This window comes from Galendromus occidentalis, unplaced genomic scaffold, assembly GCF_000255335.2.
Source record: "Galendromus occidentalis unplaced genomic scaffold, Mocc_1.1 scf7180000077404, whole genome shotgun sequence".
NCBI classification, from domain to species: Eukaryota; Metazoa; Arthropoda; class Arachnida; order Mesostigmata; family Phytoseiidae; genus Galendromus; species Galendromus occidentalis.
Window position 1 is genome coordinate 264,466 of NW_003805392.1, and position 18,433 is coordinate 282,898.

Below are 18,433 nucleotides of genomic sequence, written 5' to 3' on the forward strand. Positions count from 1 at the left end.
CTGATTCGATCCCCCTAAAGGGCCTCCTGTCCGAGACGGGCTCCTATTCGACTCGAGAATCCCGCCGAGGGGCTTTTATTGGAGAGGGGCTACCATTAGGGAGGGGCTTGTACTGGAATATTCACGGTAGTTTCCACGGCCGGCCCGGCCGTTCATTTATCCCCGAGGCGGAGAAGTTGTGCGGTAGACTTCCACCGCTAAATCGTGAGCTGCTGAACGATAGATTGAAGTAGCGCACATTTAATGTTCGTTAGTGATTTTATACAATTCGACTCTCGGCTTATTTCTGATTCGAGTCCGGACGATCAGGACCGTATCCCCGGCCGATCAGCTGCATCGATCCAGGAGCCTCGCTATCGTCTCTTCTCTACCCAGAGACTCCATGATTTCAGAGATGCTGGGACCTTCCTGAAAGAGAGAAGAACATCTGGGTCGAGACCCCCTTGAATTAGCTCGATGGCGAAGATCACGTGGTGTTAACGATAATTCACCTTCAGACCGGTCAGTATTTCTCGGAGTTTCCACATGAAGTCCCTGTATGACAGTCGATCCCCTATTTGACTTGAGTGAAATTCTCTCAGGGAAGTTGAGAGGTCCGCTTTCCCGAAAGAGATCGTTTCCAAGACTTTGGTGAGCGACAGGATTGTGGTCTCTGAGAGAGAATTCGATGACATGTGAGCCACGGCAGCGCAGAAAACGGGGTAATATCAATCGGATAGATCAGCGTCTCTTCACTACTCACTCCAATCGTCCCCGAGGGGTTCCGTGACGCTCGAATCCTTGGTCCACAGGAAGTTCAATTGAGGGGAGATGATATCGTCCAGGAACTTCAGCCGCCCCTAGAATAGACGCGATGAGTGTCAGACGCTCTCTCGCACAGATTGAGTACGAATGCCTCCTGACTACTCACCGCATTGATTTTGAAGACTCTTCGGAAGTAATCTTCCTCCACATGAGGATAATGTTTTCTGACGAGTAGGAACGCCGCATCGTACAACTCGTCGGCCATGATCCGGATCGCTTGGAAATTCATATCCTCCAGGCGTGCAAAGTCGATTTTACAAGAGCTCGTGTTCATCGACTCGATATTGAACTGGAATGCAAAGGCTCATCATAATATCATAATATATGGATAAATAAGGATCGTCATGTATCGTGGAACGTTCGAGACGGCAATATTGAGACGTTGTGTGCAGTACAAACGGCGAATTCACTTTTTGGATCAAATCCTGGAGTCTGTGGAAGTCGCCCGTAGTTTTCCCGAAACCTCCACCGCTGAGGAGCAGGAAACTCAAAACGGCTTCAGGAATATATTTTTCTCTGAGCTGATCGCACATGAAGCCTTTATTCCGCTTGGAGAGCTTCGACCCGTCCTGGTTCATCATCAATGGCAGATGTGCGTAAGTTGGCGGCGGAAGCTCTAGTGCTTCGAAACTGTAATTGAGCGATTTTTTTCCAGGCTCCGATTGCAATAGACGCTTCAGAGCTAAACGATGGCGAAGCTTCCCGGGAAGCGTTCTCACATTTGGAGATGCTTAGGCGTTGAAACATGCCACTCGACCCCTCTCAAAACATGGCTGATGTTCATCAGGTAGTCGTCCACGACATTTGCGAAGTGATAGGTGGGATAACCATCCGATTTCAAAATCACAAAGTCCGCCTCGACTCTCGATAGCTCGATCGAGCTTTCTCCATGAATGAGGTCGTGGAAGCTCACGGAGCCGTCTCTCAGCTGCAATAGAGGGATCGATTACAGGAGCGATCAATCGGGAAGAAATAATACGTATTCGAAATCATAATGTATTCCACCACCTTGAAACGGTAAACGTGGGGGGTTCCCTGGGCGAGCAGCTCTCCCTTCTCTTTGGAGGTCAAGTTTCTGCATTTGTTGTCGTACTTGAACAATGCCTTTCGCTTATTTGCGTCTTTCCGCAGCAGATCGAGCCGTCGTTCCGTACAGAAGCACTTGTACGCCGCTCCTTTCTACAATCAAGAACGAACTCTGATACCAGCGGAAGTAAATAGACGATGCTGTTTCGGAATTATAAGTTTCACCCACGTCTTCAAGCTTCTGGATGAACTCCCGATAGAAATGCAGCCGTTCCGACTGCAGGTAGGGACCTTCGGTTCCCCCTAGGTACCCGGGTCCCTCATCCGGTGTGAGACCAGCCCAACGCAAGGTGTCTAAAAAGCATAAAACGCACTTGATCATGGTCTTCCTCGTCACATTGCGTCCAACGAACAAGATTTCTCCATATTACTGACCTACAATTCTCTCCTGTGCTCCTTCAACCAATCGACTTCGGTCTGTGTCTTCAATCCTCAGAATGAAATCTCCATTGTTCTTCTTGGCGAACAGATAATTGTAGAGGGCTGTACGGAGTCCTCCGATGTGCATTTCTCCCGTTGGACTCGGCGCGAATCGAACACGCACAGCGCGGGCGAGACTCGATAACTGGCGCCGCCGGAGCCACATAATTCACGATTGAGGGCGTTCGATTTTTCCCTTGATGGGGAATCGTATTATCCGGAAAAGAAAAATCCACGCGCCGGCTCCGCGCGGAACCGACTTCTCTCCGATCGCGTGACTCTAGTCCTTCTCGAGTTCGAAGCGTCACATCAGAGCGCTGAACTTTCGAGGGGAGCCCTTATGCTGGTCATGCAAGCTGCTCAGTATGGCACTGGACGGGCAGGAGGATCGAAAAAGCATTCCATTTTTGAACCTGATTGTCTACGCCGCGAACCCGGAGCTATCAGCTGACTGTTACAGCGCTCCGAGCCTGCACCCGGACATGGAGTGAGACTCCGCTGTACCTAGCGCTCTCACGGACGTATCTCGGAACTCGAGTGCGAGATCTTCGCTGCTGGGGTCAGCGAGGAGCAAACTTCGGCTCGAGGCATTCGGTGATATCACAGAAAGTCCTCTCAATGTGGTGAGCGGAAGCGGACTTGATCGGTTTCCGGGTGAAGGAACATCAGCTGAGGCTCGCACATCTGTTTTCGAAACTCTATTGTCCACAGGGGAGAGAGACGCAGCGGCGGCGAACTTAGAGCCGTGTGGCTACTGCTGCGATACTAAACAGAGGAGAGAGCTCACCGTCGCAGCAACAGCATCGTAGAATGCGTCAGAACTCGAAACCAGCAAAATTAACATTAGCAACTGAGCAGTGATGGAAGCTGTGCGCAAGAAGAACAAGTCGAAAAGAAAAGCGACTCAAGCGAAAGCTGATGACAGGACGACGCACGACTTGCTGTCGAAGCTTCCTGCAGTGCCACAGGACGATGTACTCGGAACAGCTGGTAAGTTGTCGGGCTCGCTGGGTATACTTGAAACCAATCCCCTCACGGCTTCGAGAAGACACCTGACCAACGGTCACTGTCTGATTGAGTGGCTCCCCATCAATGTTTGGCTGGCGTCGCTCCACGGCTTGTGGAAGCTTCCGAAGGAGCTTGAAGTTTGCTCTGACTGCATATGAACGACAGTGATCTGTACAGGAAATCTCACGGAAGGTGAAGAGCCCGAAAGCTGGGGAGGGGAGCCCAATTTTTTCTTCCATCATTGAATCTGACGAGGCCATCTCCGAGCTATTACGCCAAGCTCCGACCGCTTGAGCTGACTGCGATGGCGTTCAAAGCCCTCGAATTTAGCACGCCTGCTTCCTGAGTCAGAAAGTGTCATTCCAAACAGTAGGGATCTCAAAGGATGCCCCCCCGGTGTCGATTGGGCTTGACATTGATTGCACTGAGCTTTATCGCTGGTGCATTTTCGGAAGGCACCCGTTCTTATCAGCTGTATCAATGATGACGCATGTCAAAGTTCTTAGACTAGCAAGTTCGGTCGAGCAGTTGAGATTTTCGGTTTCGACACCTTATCGGAAAACGACCTCATGCTCAAGATAAGATAGATCGAGACCAGACTCGAAGTCCATACCCCCTCCCCCCGACCGATGCCTCTCGAGCTTTTCGTATAACGCTCGAGACATCGCGGCGTCAGAAGCGAGAGAAGATTAGGGACGCTAATCCGCAAACGAAAGCGATGCGATCGTGCCGACTTTCCTGAAAACAGAGATTTCGTTTCAGATTCGTCCGAAATGGAAAATGAGGGACGTTTTCCGGAAGTTGAATCCGTGCAACACAGACTCGCAGAAGAAGAAAACTCGGGCAGCGAATCTTTGGCTGATGAACGCGAAGCGTCCATACCTGAAGCAGGAGAAACTCGTGATAATGAATGCCTTAGTATGAATGCGGAATGCGTTCGTATCGACGATACCGCGACCCTCCCTTCGGCTGTGGATCATGAACAGGATGACAATCAAAATATGGATAATGAAGACGTACAAAGCCCCGAACCGGAGCGAGCCGATGATAGACAACAGGTATTATCTCCGGCGATCTGTAATGAAATACTCCAACAAGTCCCCGCGGCGCCGTTGGAAGAGCACGATGATATCATAGAGAACGGCACTCATCTGTACCCTTCATTGGACTCGTTTCCCGCCGGAGCTCAAATTCTTTGTAACGGTAAGAGCGGTGGCATCGATTCCTTGACGGATGCGATACTCGCGTTCTCTCATATGATCCTCTTGGAACTTATTTCGAGCTCCGACGGAATTTCAGCCCCACCCTGTGAGGACCCGATGCCGGAACAGGAGCTCCCTTCGGAAATCGTGACACCGTCAGCTCCACTGCTCTCGGGCGATCTCCCGAGCCCTGGCGAGGCACCGTTGGAACTACCGCCGCTCAAAGAAATCAACCTCAGCCAGCGGAAAGCTCTCACAAGGTGAATATCTACAAATCAGTCATACTTTCATGCAGAATTGTGCTGTTAGACTCCCAGATCATTTACAGCGGACGGATTCAATTGATCCCGATTGTTCGGACATAATCCATTTCTCGCGTGCGTTGCTTTCAGGGTTTACCCCGAAGTGGATTTTGAAGAGATCAGAGTGCTCCCCATGACAGAAGCTGATATAATGCGCATAAATCAGGGAGTTCTCCTCCACCAGAAAGATCGATTGGAGGATACATTCATAGACATGTATAGTGAATCTAGGTCCGTATTTCGCTTTTTGCAGGGAAACGGTATTCAATAATGCATCGCTCCAGACCGACCACGGATAGAGGAGGAGCTCACGTGATAAAATGGATGTTCTTGTTGCAGATTTCCCGAGCACGAACTATACAAATTGCTGACTTTGTACTACGCCGAGAGAAGCGCACTGTCTAAATGCTCTCAGAAGATCGACGAAATAGTCGAGAGGACAAAAGAGCTCGAGGCGAAAGTCTGGAGTATGGGCCGGGGACAGGTCTCAGCTTACGATCGGTGAGTTCCCGAGGCATAGGTTGCGCGAACGCGGAAGAGACGTATCCAATGCGGAGGACGGCTAGTTCCTGATTCGGTCGATGGGATACATTTGCGTTAGGGATTGTGCGCATTCGACTTGCAGCGTGCTCTGACAACTCGGCTCTCTGTCTGCTCATAAATACTCGAGGCCCATGAGCAGTTATGTTAACCCGTCGGTCTGCCACTGAAATTCGCTCATGCGAAGGCCGAGCTATGTACAGGTCACGCAGGGTGTCATGTTCAGAAGCTCGACGTTTGTTGGAAGATGGGACGCGCTCAAATCGGAGCGATCAAACGCGTGAATCACCGCTTCCCGAATCGCTAACCGTTCCTTATCTCTTCTTGCAGGTGCGGAGACAACACCTCTATAGAGAAGAGTCATGAGTATGAGATCTCGACCTATGAAAAGCACCAAGCACAACAATTGAATCATGAGCTGAGAGTCTTGGAGGAAGTCTTGCGAGGGGAATACGCGACAAAGAACCATTCTGCACAAGTCCTGAAAACTCAAGTAGAGCAACTAGTGAACAAAAGACTGATCCCCTTCCGTGCCATTCCCAAGAACGATCCCGTTCCGAAAATCGGTGAGCGGAAGTTCAGCTGCACAGCTTTGATCCTGCTATAGTAATTATTATCCACTGCTCGGGAAAGTTTCGAGCTCTCCTCTATGTCTCGTCAGGGAAACATCAATGGGGTCGTGAGCAGGAAGAAGCGAAGGAGACCCTGAGGGAAATGATTTCGATCCTCTTCTGCTTCGTGCGGAAACCCTTCGACGACTCAGCCTACGTTAAGCAGATCCGTCATTGGTTGAAGTCGTCCGTCGCCGTGCTTCTGAGAATGGCATCTCTAGAAGATCATTTCTTCATCGCATCGCATGTGCTGAGGTATGACTGCTATATTCTCGCCGATGGATGCTGGGCAACGCTGGGGGGATGGCGAACGATCGCATTGTCTATCATTCCCCTTCTCCTCTCTTGATCGTCTACTCATTCTATCCGCAGGTGCCCTCGAGGGATCAATAAATGGGCGACCGACATGGTGCATATCCCACCGGTGGATAGTTGGTCCGGGAGTCAGGATTGGTCGTCGTACGATTTCAAGCCGGGCGTGGTTTTCGACTACGCCATGTTAGTGCTGAGTCTGATCTGCAATCCAATCAAGGATCGTGAGAACTTCCTCAGCGCCCTGAAAGCGATCAGCGAAGAAACTCCAAGCGATTCGTGGTGCATCCTGGACAGCGACGGCGAGAACGACCTCACTATGGAAAGTCTCTATCTGGATTGGGACGAATCTGACGTGGTGGAGCTTCTGCATCAGATCCCGTTCGGCGACATCTTCAAGTACATGCTCCTGGTCGACACGGTCTACGACAGCGAGAGAGCGAACGAGGAACAAATTCTCAAGCTCATCTCGTTCTCAACACATCTGGTGAACATACTCCACCAGGGTCTTCGAACATACCACCACGTAAGGTACCGGGATCTGACCAAGAGGATAAGTCGCCTCATCCGTCATTGTGTGGAGTATCTGTCGGACCACTGGGAGGCGTTCCTCGCGGACAAGCCCCAGACGAACGGGCTCATTGTCATCCAGGTAGAATACGATCAATTTCTGCTCCGCGCTGTGAACTCGATCTTCTACTCGGAATCGTTGGGAGCATGGCAATTCATGGCGGCGCTCCCCTACAAGAACGTTTCGCACGGAATCATGTGGCAATTGTTATGGCTCCTCCACAACAACTACAGGGAGGACGTTCAGCTGGTCGACATGAGGGTCCACGAGATCGCCAAGCAGCTGCAGAACAACAACAAATTAGAGGAGAAAATCGATCAGATGGACGAGGACGAGGTTTACTACCTGTTGACAACGTTCACCAACATGGCCATATCGCGTGAAATAGCCAACCGAGCCTTCATCCATACGGTGGTCGTTGAGGTTTTCAACATATCGTACATCCACGTGAGGCTGCGACAGACCTACTGCAAGACGGGACGTGAGCTCCTGTCCGGTCTTGTGAGCAAACATCCTTTCGTGATGTCGGTGCTGCTCGATCAAATACATCAACACATCGAGAAAGTAGGAAACATGGCCTGTTATCTGTTCAGCGACTTCGACATCTCGGCCTGGGTGCCCGAGGATGAGGACCTGTCCATCTTGAAGGAGTTCCTCGTCGACAGCGCTCTCACGAGTCCCCAGAACGCCTTGGCTCGGCAGATCCTGCTCAATATGAACTATGGCTACGACGAGAAAAATCGACAACTCTTCCTTCCCGAGCACTACCATCAGAAAGTCAGCCTCATCCTTCTGGGCGCCTACGAGGCCCATTATCTCCCGTTCGATAAAACCGGGTACGCCTACAAACAGTTCAAATACATTTCCGACTACGCGCTGGGCACGAAGCAGGCGGCCACGCCCGACGGCTTCATTCAGTATCTGTGGGATATAATGTTCCGGCTGCACTTGCACGTGTTCGATTATCCTCATCCGGCTCAATGGCGATTGATAACCGACGACGATCCGCCAATCGGGATCGCCCATTCCCTCGAAAACACCGATGGGCTCGAAATCCTTCGCAAAGGAGTTCTCGAAGGAATGCCGCCGGCTCTCTACATCGCATTGATGATCTGTTCCGTGGGTCACTATCGGGAGGATATCGCCGGGAGAGGAATACAGTTCGTGGTCGAGCTAACTCTCAAAGAACAATTCACCGCAGCCGTCGAGGCCATCAGTCGGGTTTCGACGGTTTTCATCTCGAAACCGGATCTTCTAGTGACCAACCACAGATTTCTCGGTGCCATCGAGACCATCATCCAGGCCGACAATACGTACGCATCGATGGTGAAGAACCTGGTCGAGACGACTTTCCCCGGCGATGTTCTCGGACAATTGGCGCGTGCCATCGTGCTCCAGGTCCGGAAAGCCAAGGCCTGGAGTCTGCAGAGCAAATGTCTCCTCATGTGGCTGAAGGTACTCGTGAGCTTACCCGAAATGTCCATCAAGAAAGGCTCCAAGGCGAAGGCGCGGGACAGCATTCTCTTCCTTCTCGACGCGCTCGTCCAGCTGGCCTACTCAGAGGTGGGATGCATCGAAGACGTCTTCTCGTTTCTACAGGAGTCCGTGGCCAACGTCGCACCGTCGAGCTCCTCCTCCGCCTCGATGGTACGCTCCGTGATAAGCTATGTCGGATGGGGCTCGGGGTCCAGCTGGCCGATTCTCGTCCCGCTCCCATCGACCAAGTTCTCCTGGTTCGCCTGGGCCGGTCTAGTGGCAGAGAGCCGAGTTGAACAGAACAAAGAACCGTGGCGCTATCTCCTCAAGGAAATGACGACAAATTCAAAGCTGAAAGTAGAGAACGCTCTGAAAATTGTCTCCGGTTACGTGAAGAACACGCCAAGTCAGGAGTTTCTGCTCATATATCGTTGGGCGCAACAGGGAATCGACACTGAAATGGATCATCCGGCTCTGCCTCTGATCTGGCAACAGTTTTTCCTCATGTACCTGCAGAGAGCCCCTCCGAGCGGGAGCGTCGGTTTTCGACTTTTCGAAAACACTACGTATCACCCTCTGCTGAAACAGGTCAAGAAGAGACTCAACGACACCGCCGAGTTCTACCTCCAGAGACACAGCAACCTCGCGAAAAATCTCCAGGAACAGCCGTTGGTCGACGTTACCAAGGAGACGGGTCGTGTTCTAGCACGAATGAACGAAGTTTGTCAGTTGTTCAGCAAATTGCAGAAGTACTTCAGAACTCTGTATCTGTGGCTCGAACAGCCTCGCCTGCACGATCCAAATGTGTCGTTGCTGGCTTTGCCGGAGCCCTACAACCCAGAGCTGCTGAAGATACTCCTTTGCGGCAACCAAAATCATTGGGACGATCTCGTGCACCTGGAGGTCGTGGAGGAGAATCTCGACCGTTTAGCAGAGAGGAAAAGTGCTTTCAAGGCGAAAAAATCCCTACCGCCACCAAAAATCGTGGAGAAAACAGTAGAGCAACGTATTCTCAAACGACTGAAAGGCTACGGAGAGGTCTTGGAGCCTCCCCCGATACCGATTATCAAGTTGGTCATAGCGGAAATCACCAAAGACGTTCTCCTTCGCGGCGAAAGACTGTTGAACGACGTGAGATTAGAGTTGAGAACGATGATGGGTCATGCAAGGGCTTTCAACGCTCAAAGTATCCATTTGAAGAACCTCAACAGCAAACACATCGAGCTCCTGCAAAAACTCTACTCGAACGAAGATCGCTCCATACAACTCTACATGGCTTGTTCTCTCGGTCCGAAATGCAAGCAGCACGCGCGGCTCGAGTTCAAGTTCCACGAAGCGCACAAGAACAAAATCGTAGACAAGGAGCTCGAGGAAAACCGTATCGAGTGGAGCACCGTGCTGTCCGACCTTCGGAGCCCAGCCTCGTCGGCCGTCATCAACGCCTGCACTTTTGTGGAGTCGTGCATCACTCAGCTCGTGAATTGTCTGCGATTGCATGAAGACATCGCTCCTCAACTCCGAGTCACTGGCGGGAAGCTCTTCGCCGACCTTGTCCAGTTCATGGACAAGGAATGTCTGGAGCATACGCCCACCCGCCAGTTCCTAACTCAATGTTTGGAAGTGGTGGGCCAGGCTGTCATTTGCCCAGACCCGAATCAGGCCATGCCGCTCCTCGAACTAATTCTCCGAAACCCCCATCTGGTGAGCTATCTTTCGCCTTACTTTGCACCGGCCGTGTGCCAGCCAGCCCGCTACGCCGACATGTACAACAGGTTATGCTACAGCTTGGGTCCCGCTCTCTATGAAACCCAGTTCGTGCTGCTGAGCAAGTTTGACATAGGGTCCTACATGCGAGCGACTCCTACGAGCGCGTTGGACCGTCAAAACCTCATTGGAACTCTGGAAGTGGCGCTGCAAAGTATAGGACGAAAGACCGAGCGAGACAACGCGCTCAACAGAATAGCGGCTGTCTACGTGAATCAAATGAGAGATCTATTGGCAGTCAACGAGTTCGAGCATTTTTTCCAAATTCTAAATGTGCTATTGAACGGCGTACGCCAGAACAACATTCCGCTGGAGACGTTCGATGCCTTCTTCGACACCCTTGGATACGCGTCGATCCAGGCTGGCGATCTGCCGAAACATTGCGGTCCGCCCGGCGCTGAGCGAGTGATGGAGAGCTGCCGAATAATCTCGGAATTCTTCAAGAATTTCCGAAACGAGGACCCCTCGGCTCTCCGCAACGGTCTCTATTGCCTCCGAGAACATTACATTGAACCAATGGCGAATGTGAATGCTTTAGTTTCAAGTCTGTACATACTTCAAAAAGCACAAGATCTAGTCCAAACAATGCCGAGTGCTTCTGATACAGATGAGGCTCTACAGGCGATATTTGAACTCTACGAACCCTGGCTGGGAACACTGCAACAAGGACAGCAGCTTCTGCTGCCGTGGCTACCGGGTGAGAACGAGAAAGCTGCCGTCATGCTTCGGAGTTACCGACGAGTGCTCGTTCTCGCTCAGAATGTCCTCACGAGAGTACAGCGAACGACGTTGAATACCGTCTGGCAACGCTACTTCACCAGCTACGTGTGGAACAACACCGCAGTTTACATCAGCACATTGTACTATCAGGAGCTACTGCAACTTCCCTGGGACGCTTTCGTGCCGACGATTCAGGATTTGCGCCTGATGACCAAACTCCTAGAACCGAAATACGTCGATCATCTTCCGTTCCTGAACGAGTTATTCCTTCGCATCGACTGGCCTTATCTGCTCGTGGATGTCGCTCCGCGGAGTGGGCACGACGCTAAGACGGAAATCTATTCACGTTTTAGCGAACTGCTCCTCAAAACCGGTTGGCATCAAGCAATTATCGAGTCGAAACGAACTCAAGAAGTTTGCAGAGCTTTAGCGGACGTGGATTGGAGCTGTATATCGGTAGCATTGGTGAAGGATTTCCTGAACCTCTTCGCCCTCAGCTGTGACCCCCTGTGTGTGCTGCTACCGGACGAAAATTCTCAGGACGACGCTCTTCTGAATTTCATGCAGCATTTGTGTTGCATGAAAACGATCAACGCGTCGTATTCAACGCTAGAGAAACAAGCCGCCTACTTTAATACGACTGCCCGATTAGTACAAAAATGCGCTGACACTCCTGGAACGAGGGATCTAGTCAAAAATCACCAGTGCGTGTCTCAGATTGTGCCGAAGCATTTCGCTTGTGTGGCCGACTTGATCGATTCAAGTCAGTTGGATTATAATCAACAAAGTATTGTATTAGTTCGCGAGGTGCTGTCGGTGCTCAACGTGGTCGAGAGCATAGAATGGGCTCAGGTTCTCACCGACGGCGTCGTCGAATGGGTCGAAGGGAATCCCGGCTCCGAACTCATTCTGCCCTGCCTCAGCGTTGGCATGACGCTCAACAACCGACAATCGGTGCCCCGAATCGTCGAAGCCTGCATCGCGGCGTATTCCAAGTCGGAAGTGGAGATGTTCTCCTCGGACGGCGGCTGGTGCACGATTCTCAACTCGATCCAGTTCCCCTCGACGAACGTCGACGAGCTGCTGCAATCGTGCGTGGAAAACAGTTCGTTCCTGACACTCTACGCCTACGTGCTGCAGAAACTGCCGCAATGCGGCACGCTCGAGAACGAGCTGCATTTGTTGGCTAAGATAGTCGAGTGGGTCGTGGGAACGGTTCCGACAAATGACGAGTCTGAGCCGAAAATTCTTCTGCTCTGGGAGAAATTACTGGTGTTGTGCTTGAGGCAATTGGAATGTGACGGAGATGTCCGCATCATCTATCGGCATCTGCAGCTCTTCCTCGAGAGTCTCATGCAGAGCAGCGAGGACAAGATCAGCGGTGGAATCCTAGGAGCCATCGGATTCGGAAGGCGCTCACCGTTCTCATTGACGTTCAGATTCAATTGCCGCGTCATGGCAGCTATAATTGCTCAGCATCTCACCGATGACGGACTCGTCTTGTTAACCAAGAATCACTCAAGCAGAGAGCACAAACAGCACCGTGCGGCTCAGGAAGCTGTATATAAGGTGAGCGGTCGAAGAAAATCAATTCATCCCATCATATCTTGATGATTCGTTTATGCGATGAATTTTCCGAACGGACGATGATCTCGCAGGTGTATGCTCATCCTTGCGCGTTCCGTTGCAGGTAAAAGCTATGCAAGGTAACAAGTTATACGCCGAGCTGCAGAACGAAGTCAACACGGCGATCAAAATGGTAAATTCAATGACTCTGGAAGAATCTCAGGATGTGGTCAAGCAACTGGTGAATTTCTTCTATCCGACTGTCGCTTATCTCAAAGTATTGTTCTTCGGGGTGCTCTGAACGTGCCTTGTTTCCCGAGCGCGGCGGATGAACTTCAGGTGCCGTCGTGCTTCATTCGGAAATCGAATTATCTGCTGAGTAGAACGTCTGAGGTTCTTCTAGGCACACATTGAAAAATATTCTGTTAAGGTGGAAAGGAAGCTGTCTGTCGGCGTCCGTTCTGAATGCGGCAATTTTCCCCGTCGCTTAGTCATATCGTCGGTGATCAGCCAAATTTTACGGCTTCCTTCAGAAGAGTTTGTATCACACCCATGAAATCGCCGAGAAGGTTGAGAATGTACACTGGTTGTCCTGGATCATGATGATAAAGATGAATATCTGTAATAAAGTCACCAAGAGTTTGGGAAAGAATACAGGCGGATGTTCCTTACTCTCCCTGTCATGTGAATGGGTCGCTCTTTTATTACTCAAAGAAGAATTCGTATTCTGGCGAGAAGAGACCTCATTCGCGCCAGATTGCATCCGCCCGAGACTAAAAGACCGACATAACAAATCATTCTTCCATTCATGCAACTAAAAATCGATGTAATGAAAATAAAAATCTCTCGCAATGTTCTTCGGAGCCATTCCTCGAGGAGGAGGAGTAGGAGGCCGAAGCGACGGCAACTCATGAAAACGGCCAAATATCACCACGTAGCGACGTGTTGGTTAAGATGAAGGTGCGCACGGGGTACGCGTCGTTGTTCGCAGCACGGCTCTGATTGCGCCTACTCGAGTGCTCAAGAGTAAGGGACACGATTTGGCTTCCCGACCTAGTTTAAGGTTGTCCAGCTTGTCCTGCAGCCATCGACATTCAACGATACAGATACACACAGCTAAAACTAAAGGTCTCAGATCACGTTTACAATCACACAAATACCGGAACAAGAAACATCACGAAGATTATCCCACACAAAGGGATGAATGGACCGGACGTAACAGAGCGTTAACACTGCTCCTCCAGATGATGTCGGCGGAGAAGCAAGCCCGTCATCAGGGAACTCATGTACAAGGAAGTTTTGAGACGACGCTGGAAATTCTTCGGCTTCCCTAAGCGTAGTACCTCATCGACGAGACTCCTCTCTGACGGAAAGTCCCACAGATTCAGATTTCGCCTAACGTTCCTCCTGTAGAGACTCTGTGGAAGCCAAGAGCTAGACAACCTTCACGGGTCACCGTTTCAACGTGAATTTCGGCCGGATGCCTAGAAGTTGAGGAATCCATTCGAATCTCTCCGCGAGAGCTTTGATGATGCTGCCAGGAATCCTCTGATGCTCCGCTATGAGGTCCTCGACGGCAACTTTCGTCTGGAAGAAGTTTATTCTTCTCATGACGCGTGAGGGGAAGAGGGAGAATGCATTCTGCTGCGACGGAAACAGATGGACCATTGTCGCCTCTCTGTTTGCGTCAATCTAACCTTTTCGACCACCTGTTCCGTCGTTAGCGTCCCGTCGTAGGGTATCGGTTTTCCGATGATCGTGCTGTGAAACGTTAAAAAGAAAATCTCATTTCTCCATCTCCTCAGAATTCGAGACTTATATCGTCGTCCCAATTGCTCCGCCGTGCGCAGTCCCCCAACGGACTAGCTGCAAGCGCCGGAATAGAGCTCCCAGGTGAATGAAGACAAGGCGTCATCTTCTCAGGATTCGGGAGCTTGACAATTCTAATTGTAATTGACAGTCAGCGGCACACACTCGGTCGGCGCTCGACCCTTCCATCCACTTCCGCTTGGCCGTCACACTCTGACCGGATTACGATGACGCTCACGATGAAATCAGAGAATAGGGGCAATTGGAAGTGGCTCTGACGCGACACCGCCATCCACGTCAAGCGGAGTTAAGCTTGCGTCAGAGGACAGATTCCGTGAAACATTTCCCACCACGAACACCTTCCATTGCAAATGTTCATTGATTCAATTCCCGGGAGAGCGAGGGGAGGGGTCTGACTGCCTAGTGCATGGCTCGAGTTCCCTAGAATGATGTGGTTGAGTACTCACCGCAATTTGACTGGAAAACCCCCGAATATCGGAACTAATGGCAATCTGGTTCGCTCATAAACTTCTAGGAAGAACGCTGAAACGAATGAGGGAGTTTTCGTCTAAGTCTGAAGCCGGATACTGCGCGTGATGCGGACCTTATTAGAAAAACTTTAGTGGGAATTCAATTTTCTGAGGTTGGACGCGAAAAACTCCGCTAGATCGATGCACTCAGATACTCACACATAGGGTATGGGAATGTGCGGTAAGCCTCTCTGATATTCTGTGTGAATACTGGTATAATCGGAACCTTGGCCTCTTGAGCTACTTTCGCGAAACCACACCGATTTCGCCAGAGAATTCTGTAAATTGAAACCCCGAAGTTACACGCTTGGGCTTAGAGGGCTGTCTAGTGAGAATCGGTATGGTGAAGGGCAAGCTAATCAGAGATTGCCATGCTCATCAATGAGCATAAGAATGTTTCCAGAAATATAGGGGTGAGAACGAATGGATCAATATATCTTCCCATGCTCACAGATGTCGGAGGACATCGATATCATCATGTCAATCAGAAATTGACGCAAGAGGGCCTACATCGCCGAGCGATGATAAATAATTACGAGCTAGGAAAGTGGCGAAGAATTGTGTCTACATAGATTCACCATATCCATATCAATGAACAAAACCCATGACGTGTTCCGATTCCGGCTTTCAAGGCTCATGACTCACGGCCCAGGAAACTCACTGATACTTGTGTGTGCCAAAAAGAGCTTCAAATGAGCCCCCTGGTGAAATCCCAAGGATATTACCATCTCTCAACACTTCCACGCAACTCTGAACGGAGCCCGGAGTCACTTTAAACACCTGTTGACGAACGAATTCTGAACGTAGAACGACATCGATCGCCTCTGACTGTTTCGTTCACCCGACGAAGTAGCATAGATGCTTAAGAAAGGAAGAGTTGCACTCACCTCTAATAACAGTCGAAATCCGGGTAGACTCTGGAGGAAGCGATCCCCCACCCCTCGCATGAGGCGTTTCTTGTACATATGGATACCCGCCACCATGTAATAATAATCGATGGGGATCGCCCCGTGGTAATAGATAATCAGTGCAGGTCCCGTCGATGGGATATTCTCCAATCCGCAGAGCTCATAGCCTGGAAAATTGAGCGAACCCCGTGGGAGGATACTGCCAGCGAGTAAGGGATTCTCCTGTGCACACAGCTGATTCGGAGTCCGAAACGTACCGTAATATATTCTGGCATGACACCACCAAATCAATGAGAGGAGAGTACGCGCGCCATTCCAGAAATCGTGTTGAGCTTCTTCGCGGAGGATGTGACGGAATTGGTAGATATACAGAACGATGATAGATATGTAGAGTAAGACATATATCAGGCCAGGCAGGAGAAAAGTTATCTGGGGAAGAGCATCGACAGTATAAGAATATAATCCCGATGAAAAATTAGTGGTGGCATCCCGTTCTCGGAAACATTATTTGATCCAATAGTTTCGAAAACACGAAAACTGCGCCAGCACGAGTCCTCCACTCGAGAAGCGGGACAGCCGCGTTCGTACCATGAGGGGTTTGAAGAGCCACCACATCCATGACCAATATTCGACATCGAGGAGGGTTGAGAGGTGTGAGTAGAAATTCTCTGAGAGCGTTGAGGGCGTGCTGAAAGCGTCCATCTGAAAATCGAGTCGTCGATTTATTTTGTGGTTTTTCACCCGATGCTCCTTTCAACCGTTGATTGTTGGTGGTCCCGGATCGATGGTCGGGTCTCCCCCGAGATCAAAGCTCGAACTAGCAAATCCAAACACACACAAAAGGAGTCACTAGACCATACAACCAGCTCATTAGGCGTTGCAGAGTCGCTGGAAACGTCTCTAGATCCGAGGTAGAGGCCGATTTCGAGAGCGAAGCGCTCCGATCGGAGACGGGCTCGAGTGGGAGCAATTGTGATTCACAAGTCACAGAATTAGCCAAGAGCAGAAGCTGCACATGTGCGATGGTGTTCGCTCTCCAGCAGCAGGGGATCGAAAATTCACCTTTGATGGCGAAAGGCGTCGCGATCATTCACGGAGCGAACTCACCTTTGGCACTCGTATCCGTTGGCTGACCTCTCCAACCACGAGCACGACGACCTGAACATCTACGAATGCACCATGTAGAATCGGAGTCCCTTCGGTCCGTCTGGTTTTCCTTCGACCATCGGGGACATTGGAAGCATCCAATTACACTCGAATGTTTCCAGCCTTAAGCACTTCTGGCTGAAGTGCCGGACAGACCGCCTAAGTTTCTGTGTTTCCGATCAGCTCCGGTGACTACCAGTGCGCAACCGGATGAGAGGAGACACAACTCTAGGTGAGAAGTCAGCAAAGTGCACTTCGATCGCTCTTGAGGAGTTACACCAGCATTGCATCGAGAAGTTTGGCGGTGGTTGGCGATGCTGATGATTCTTGTCATCAGCTGGGTGTATTGTGGTGTGAGCGATGTTGTGCCACTGGTGTTTTCGTTGTGCTCTCCTCGCTCGCGAGACTCTCAGCGACTAAATGCTGACCTAGGGTCGGAAAGTACGACGAAACGACGACCGCGAAACGAGCGAGACAATTCGACGAAACGGCGCGGCATGACCTTGGCCGCAGCGCAGCTCGGGAACGGATGAGAAAGAAAGTATAAGCCCACCAATGCGGTCCAAGGAATGGATGTTGACAACGTCGAAGCTCGCTGCCTGATCGCCTCCATCGAAGCTCCGAAGCGATAGAAAACCGACGGAAATTTTCTCCACGAAGCGACATAACAGATTATTCCGATGACGATTTCTCTCGTCCGGGATCAGAGAGGTTTCTGTAATTGATCGTTCCGGAAAGCCGACGCTGCGAACATGCGAAATCAATCGTTTTTCACCGGTTCGAGGAAAGTCCGCACGGAAGTAATAAATTCGACACTACCGGAATTCTATCCATACACCAGTCATCATGGATAGGGATGCTTCTCGTCCAAAGGAAGAAAGGTCAAGTGGGGTCAATGCCCCAGCCGTTGTTTCCCCTCTATCATGCAGGTTCCCTCTGTCATTCGATCTCGCGGAATCGAGACCGAAAGGCAATCGAGCCCCGATTTTCGATGGACCGATGGCCGTTTGCTCAGCCCTAGACTGGATACGGTCAGATAGATCCGCGGCTCCCTGACTGAGATCGTCGTCTCACCGCCCGTCTCTACTTCCTATTGGATCGGCTTTAGTTTCACGCATCCGATCTGGGTCAGAATCGCGGAGTCGTACGCCGCTTCGCTCAGAAAATCGGCATGACAGGAATCTTCCATGCCCTCATTCGCGATCTGATTGCTTTGCACGGTTGTCCTTCCTCTCAGAGAAGACAACCCCAAATGTCAAGCTCGAAAGTCTCCAGAATATAGTAATCTGGAGCCGCCGATGCCCAGTACACACAATGTCTTTTGAGGGAGGGGGCAGCTCGAATTTCCAGAGGCTCGAAATAGTGATGCGCCTCCTCAGGGCCCATACTTCCGCACGGGATCAGAAATTTCGGGGGAGGGGGGCATTGCCCCTGGGCCCCCTTGAGGACGCTATTGTCCTTCTTCTTCGGACTATCGCTGTCACTCCGTGACCTGCTTTTTGAGCTGCGTCCAATCTTGGGGCGTAGATCCTGTAGCTTTCGGAAGCCGAAGACAACTCGGATCTCGGAAGTGAGCTAGAGCTCGATGGTTGGCGTCCGCCTCCCCGAGCCCCCGATCTACAGGACGAATAGTGAGTGAACGGGGCCAATTCCAGGGT

General features: G+C 50.9%; 3 protein-coding genes across 3 annotated transcripts; 1 reads left to right on the plus strand and 2 right to left on the minus strand.

Moving 5' to 3' along the window:
• Window positions 1-228: 228 nt before the first annotated feature.
• GluRS-m (putative glutamate--tRNA ligase, mitochondrial) lies at window positions 229-2,476 on the minus strand. The gene is made up of 9 exons (XM_003742477.1): window positions 2,266-2,476; window positions 2,060-2,184; window positions 1,813-1,983; window positions 1,524-1,732; window positions 1,215-1,434; window positions 911-1,093; window positions 743-839; window positions 492-652; window positions 229-408 (listed from the first exon to the last, which is right to left on the minus strand). Exons 1-9 carry the CDS (start codon window positions 2,474-2,476, stop codon window positions 328-330), a joined length of 1,458 nt encoding a protein of 485 aa, XP_003742525.1. The 3' UTR covers window positions 229-327.
• Window positions 2,477-3,170: 694 nt separating this feature from the next.
• Epg5 (ectopic P-granules autophagy protein 5) lies at window positions 3,171-12,794 on the plus strand. Its single transcript, XM_029111220.1, has 9 exons — window positions 3,171-3,300; window positions 4,081-4,521; window positions 4,618-4,780; window positions 4,913-5,053; window positions 5,162-5,323; window positions 5,693-5,928; window positions 5,970-6,228; window positions 6,346-12,385; window positions 12,507-12,794. The coding sequence occupies exons 1-9, from the start codon at window positions 3,171-3,173 to the stop codon at window positions 12,681-12,683; spliced, it is 7,749 nt and encodes a 2,582-aa protein (XP_028967053.1). The 3' UTR covers window positions 12,684-12,794.
• Window positions 12,795-13,060: 266 nt separating this feature from the next.
• On the minus strand, window positions 13,061-17,183 carry LOC100898786 (transmembrane protein 68). The gene is made up of 9 exons (XM_003742463.2): window positions 16,737-17,183; window positions 16,218-16,331; window positions 15,887-16,058; window positions 15,609-15,796; window positions 15,383-15,501; window positions 14,881-14,999; window positions 14,659-14,734; window positions 14,080-14,143; window positions 13,061-13,969 (listed from the first exon to the last, which is right to left on the minus strand). The coding sequence occupies exons 2-9, from the start codon at window positions 16,329-16,331 to the stop codon at window positions 13,835-13,837; spliced, it is 987 nt and encodes a 328-aa protein (XP_003742511.1). The 5' UTR covers window positions 16,737-17,183; the 3' UTR covers window positions 13,061-13,834.
• Window positions 17,184-18,433: the final 1,250 nt, after the last annotated feature.

Excerpts from the sequence above, each read along its gene's own strand:
- Epg5 (XM_029111220.1), top strand. The coding sequence starts at position 3,171 with ATGGAAGCTGTGCGCAAGAAGAACAAGTCGAAAAGAAAAGCGACTCAA. Across the intron at positions 3,301-4,080 it reads CGATGTACTCGGAACAGCTG|ATTCGTCCGAAATGGAAAAT; the intron begins GTAAGTTGTCGG and ends ATTTCGTTTCAG. Across the intron at positions 5,054-5,161 it reads GACATGTATAGTGAATCTAG|ATTTCCCGAGCACGAACTAT; the intron begins GTCCGTATTTCG and ends TTCTTGTTGCAG.
- LOC100898786 (XM_003742463.2), bottom strand. The coding sequence starts at position 16,331 with ATGGACGCTTTCAGCACGCCCTCAACGCTCTCAGAGAATTTCTACTCA. Across the intron at positions 15,797-15,886 it reads TCATGCCAGAATATATTACG|GCTATGAGCTCTGCGGATTG; the intron begins GTACGTTTCGGA and ends TCAATTTTCCAG. Across the intron at positions 15,000-15,382 it reads TTTGGCACACACAAGTATCA|AATTCTCTGGCGAAATCGGT; the intron begins GTGAGTTTCCTG and ends TTCAATTTACAG.
- GluRS-m (XM_003742477.1), bottom strand. The coding sequence starts at position 2,476 with ATGTGGCTCCGGCGGCGCCAGTTATCGAGTCTCGCCCGCGCTGTGCGT. Across the intron at positions 1,733-1,812 it reads CCCACGTTTACCGTTTCAAG|CTGAGAGACGGCTCCGTGAG; the intron begins GTGGTGGAATAC and ends CCTCTATTGCAG. Across the intron at positions 653-742 it reads ACCCCTCGGGGACGATTGGA|AGACCACAATCCTGTCGCTC; the intron begins GTGAGTAGTGAA and ends ATTCTCTCTCAG.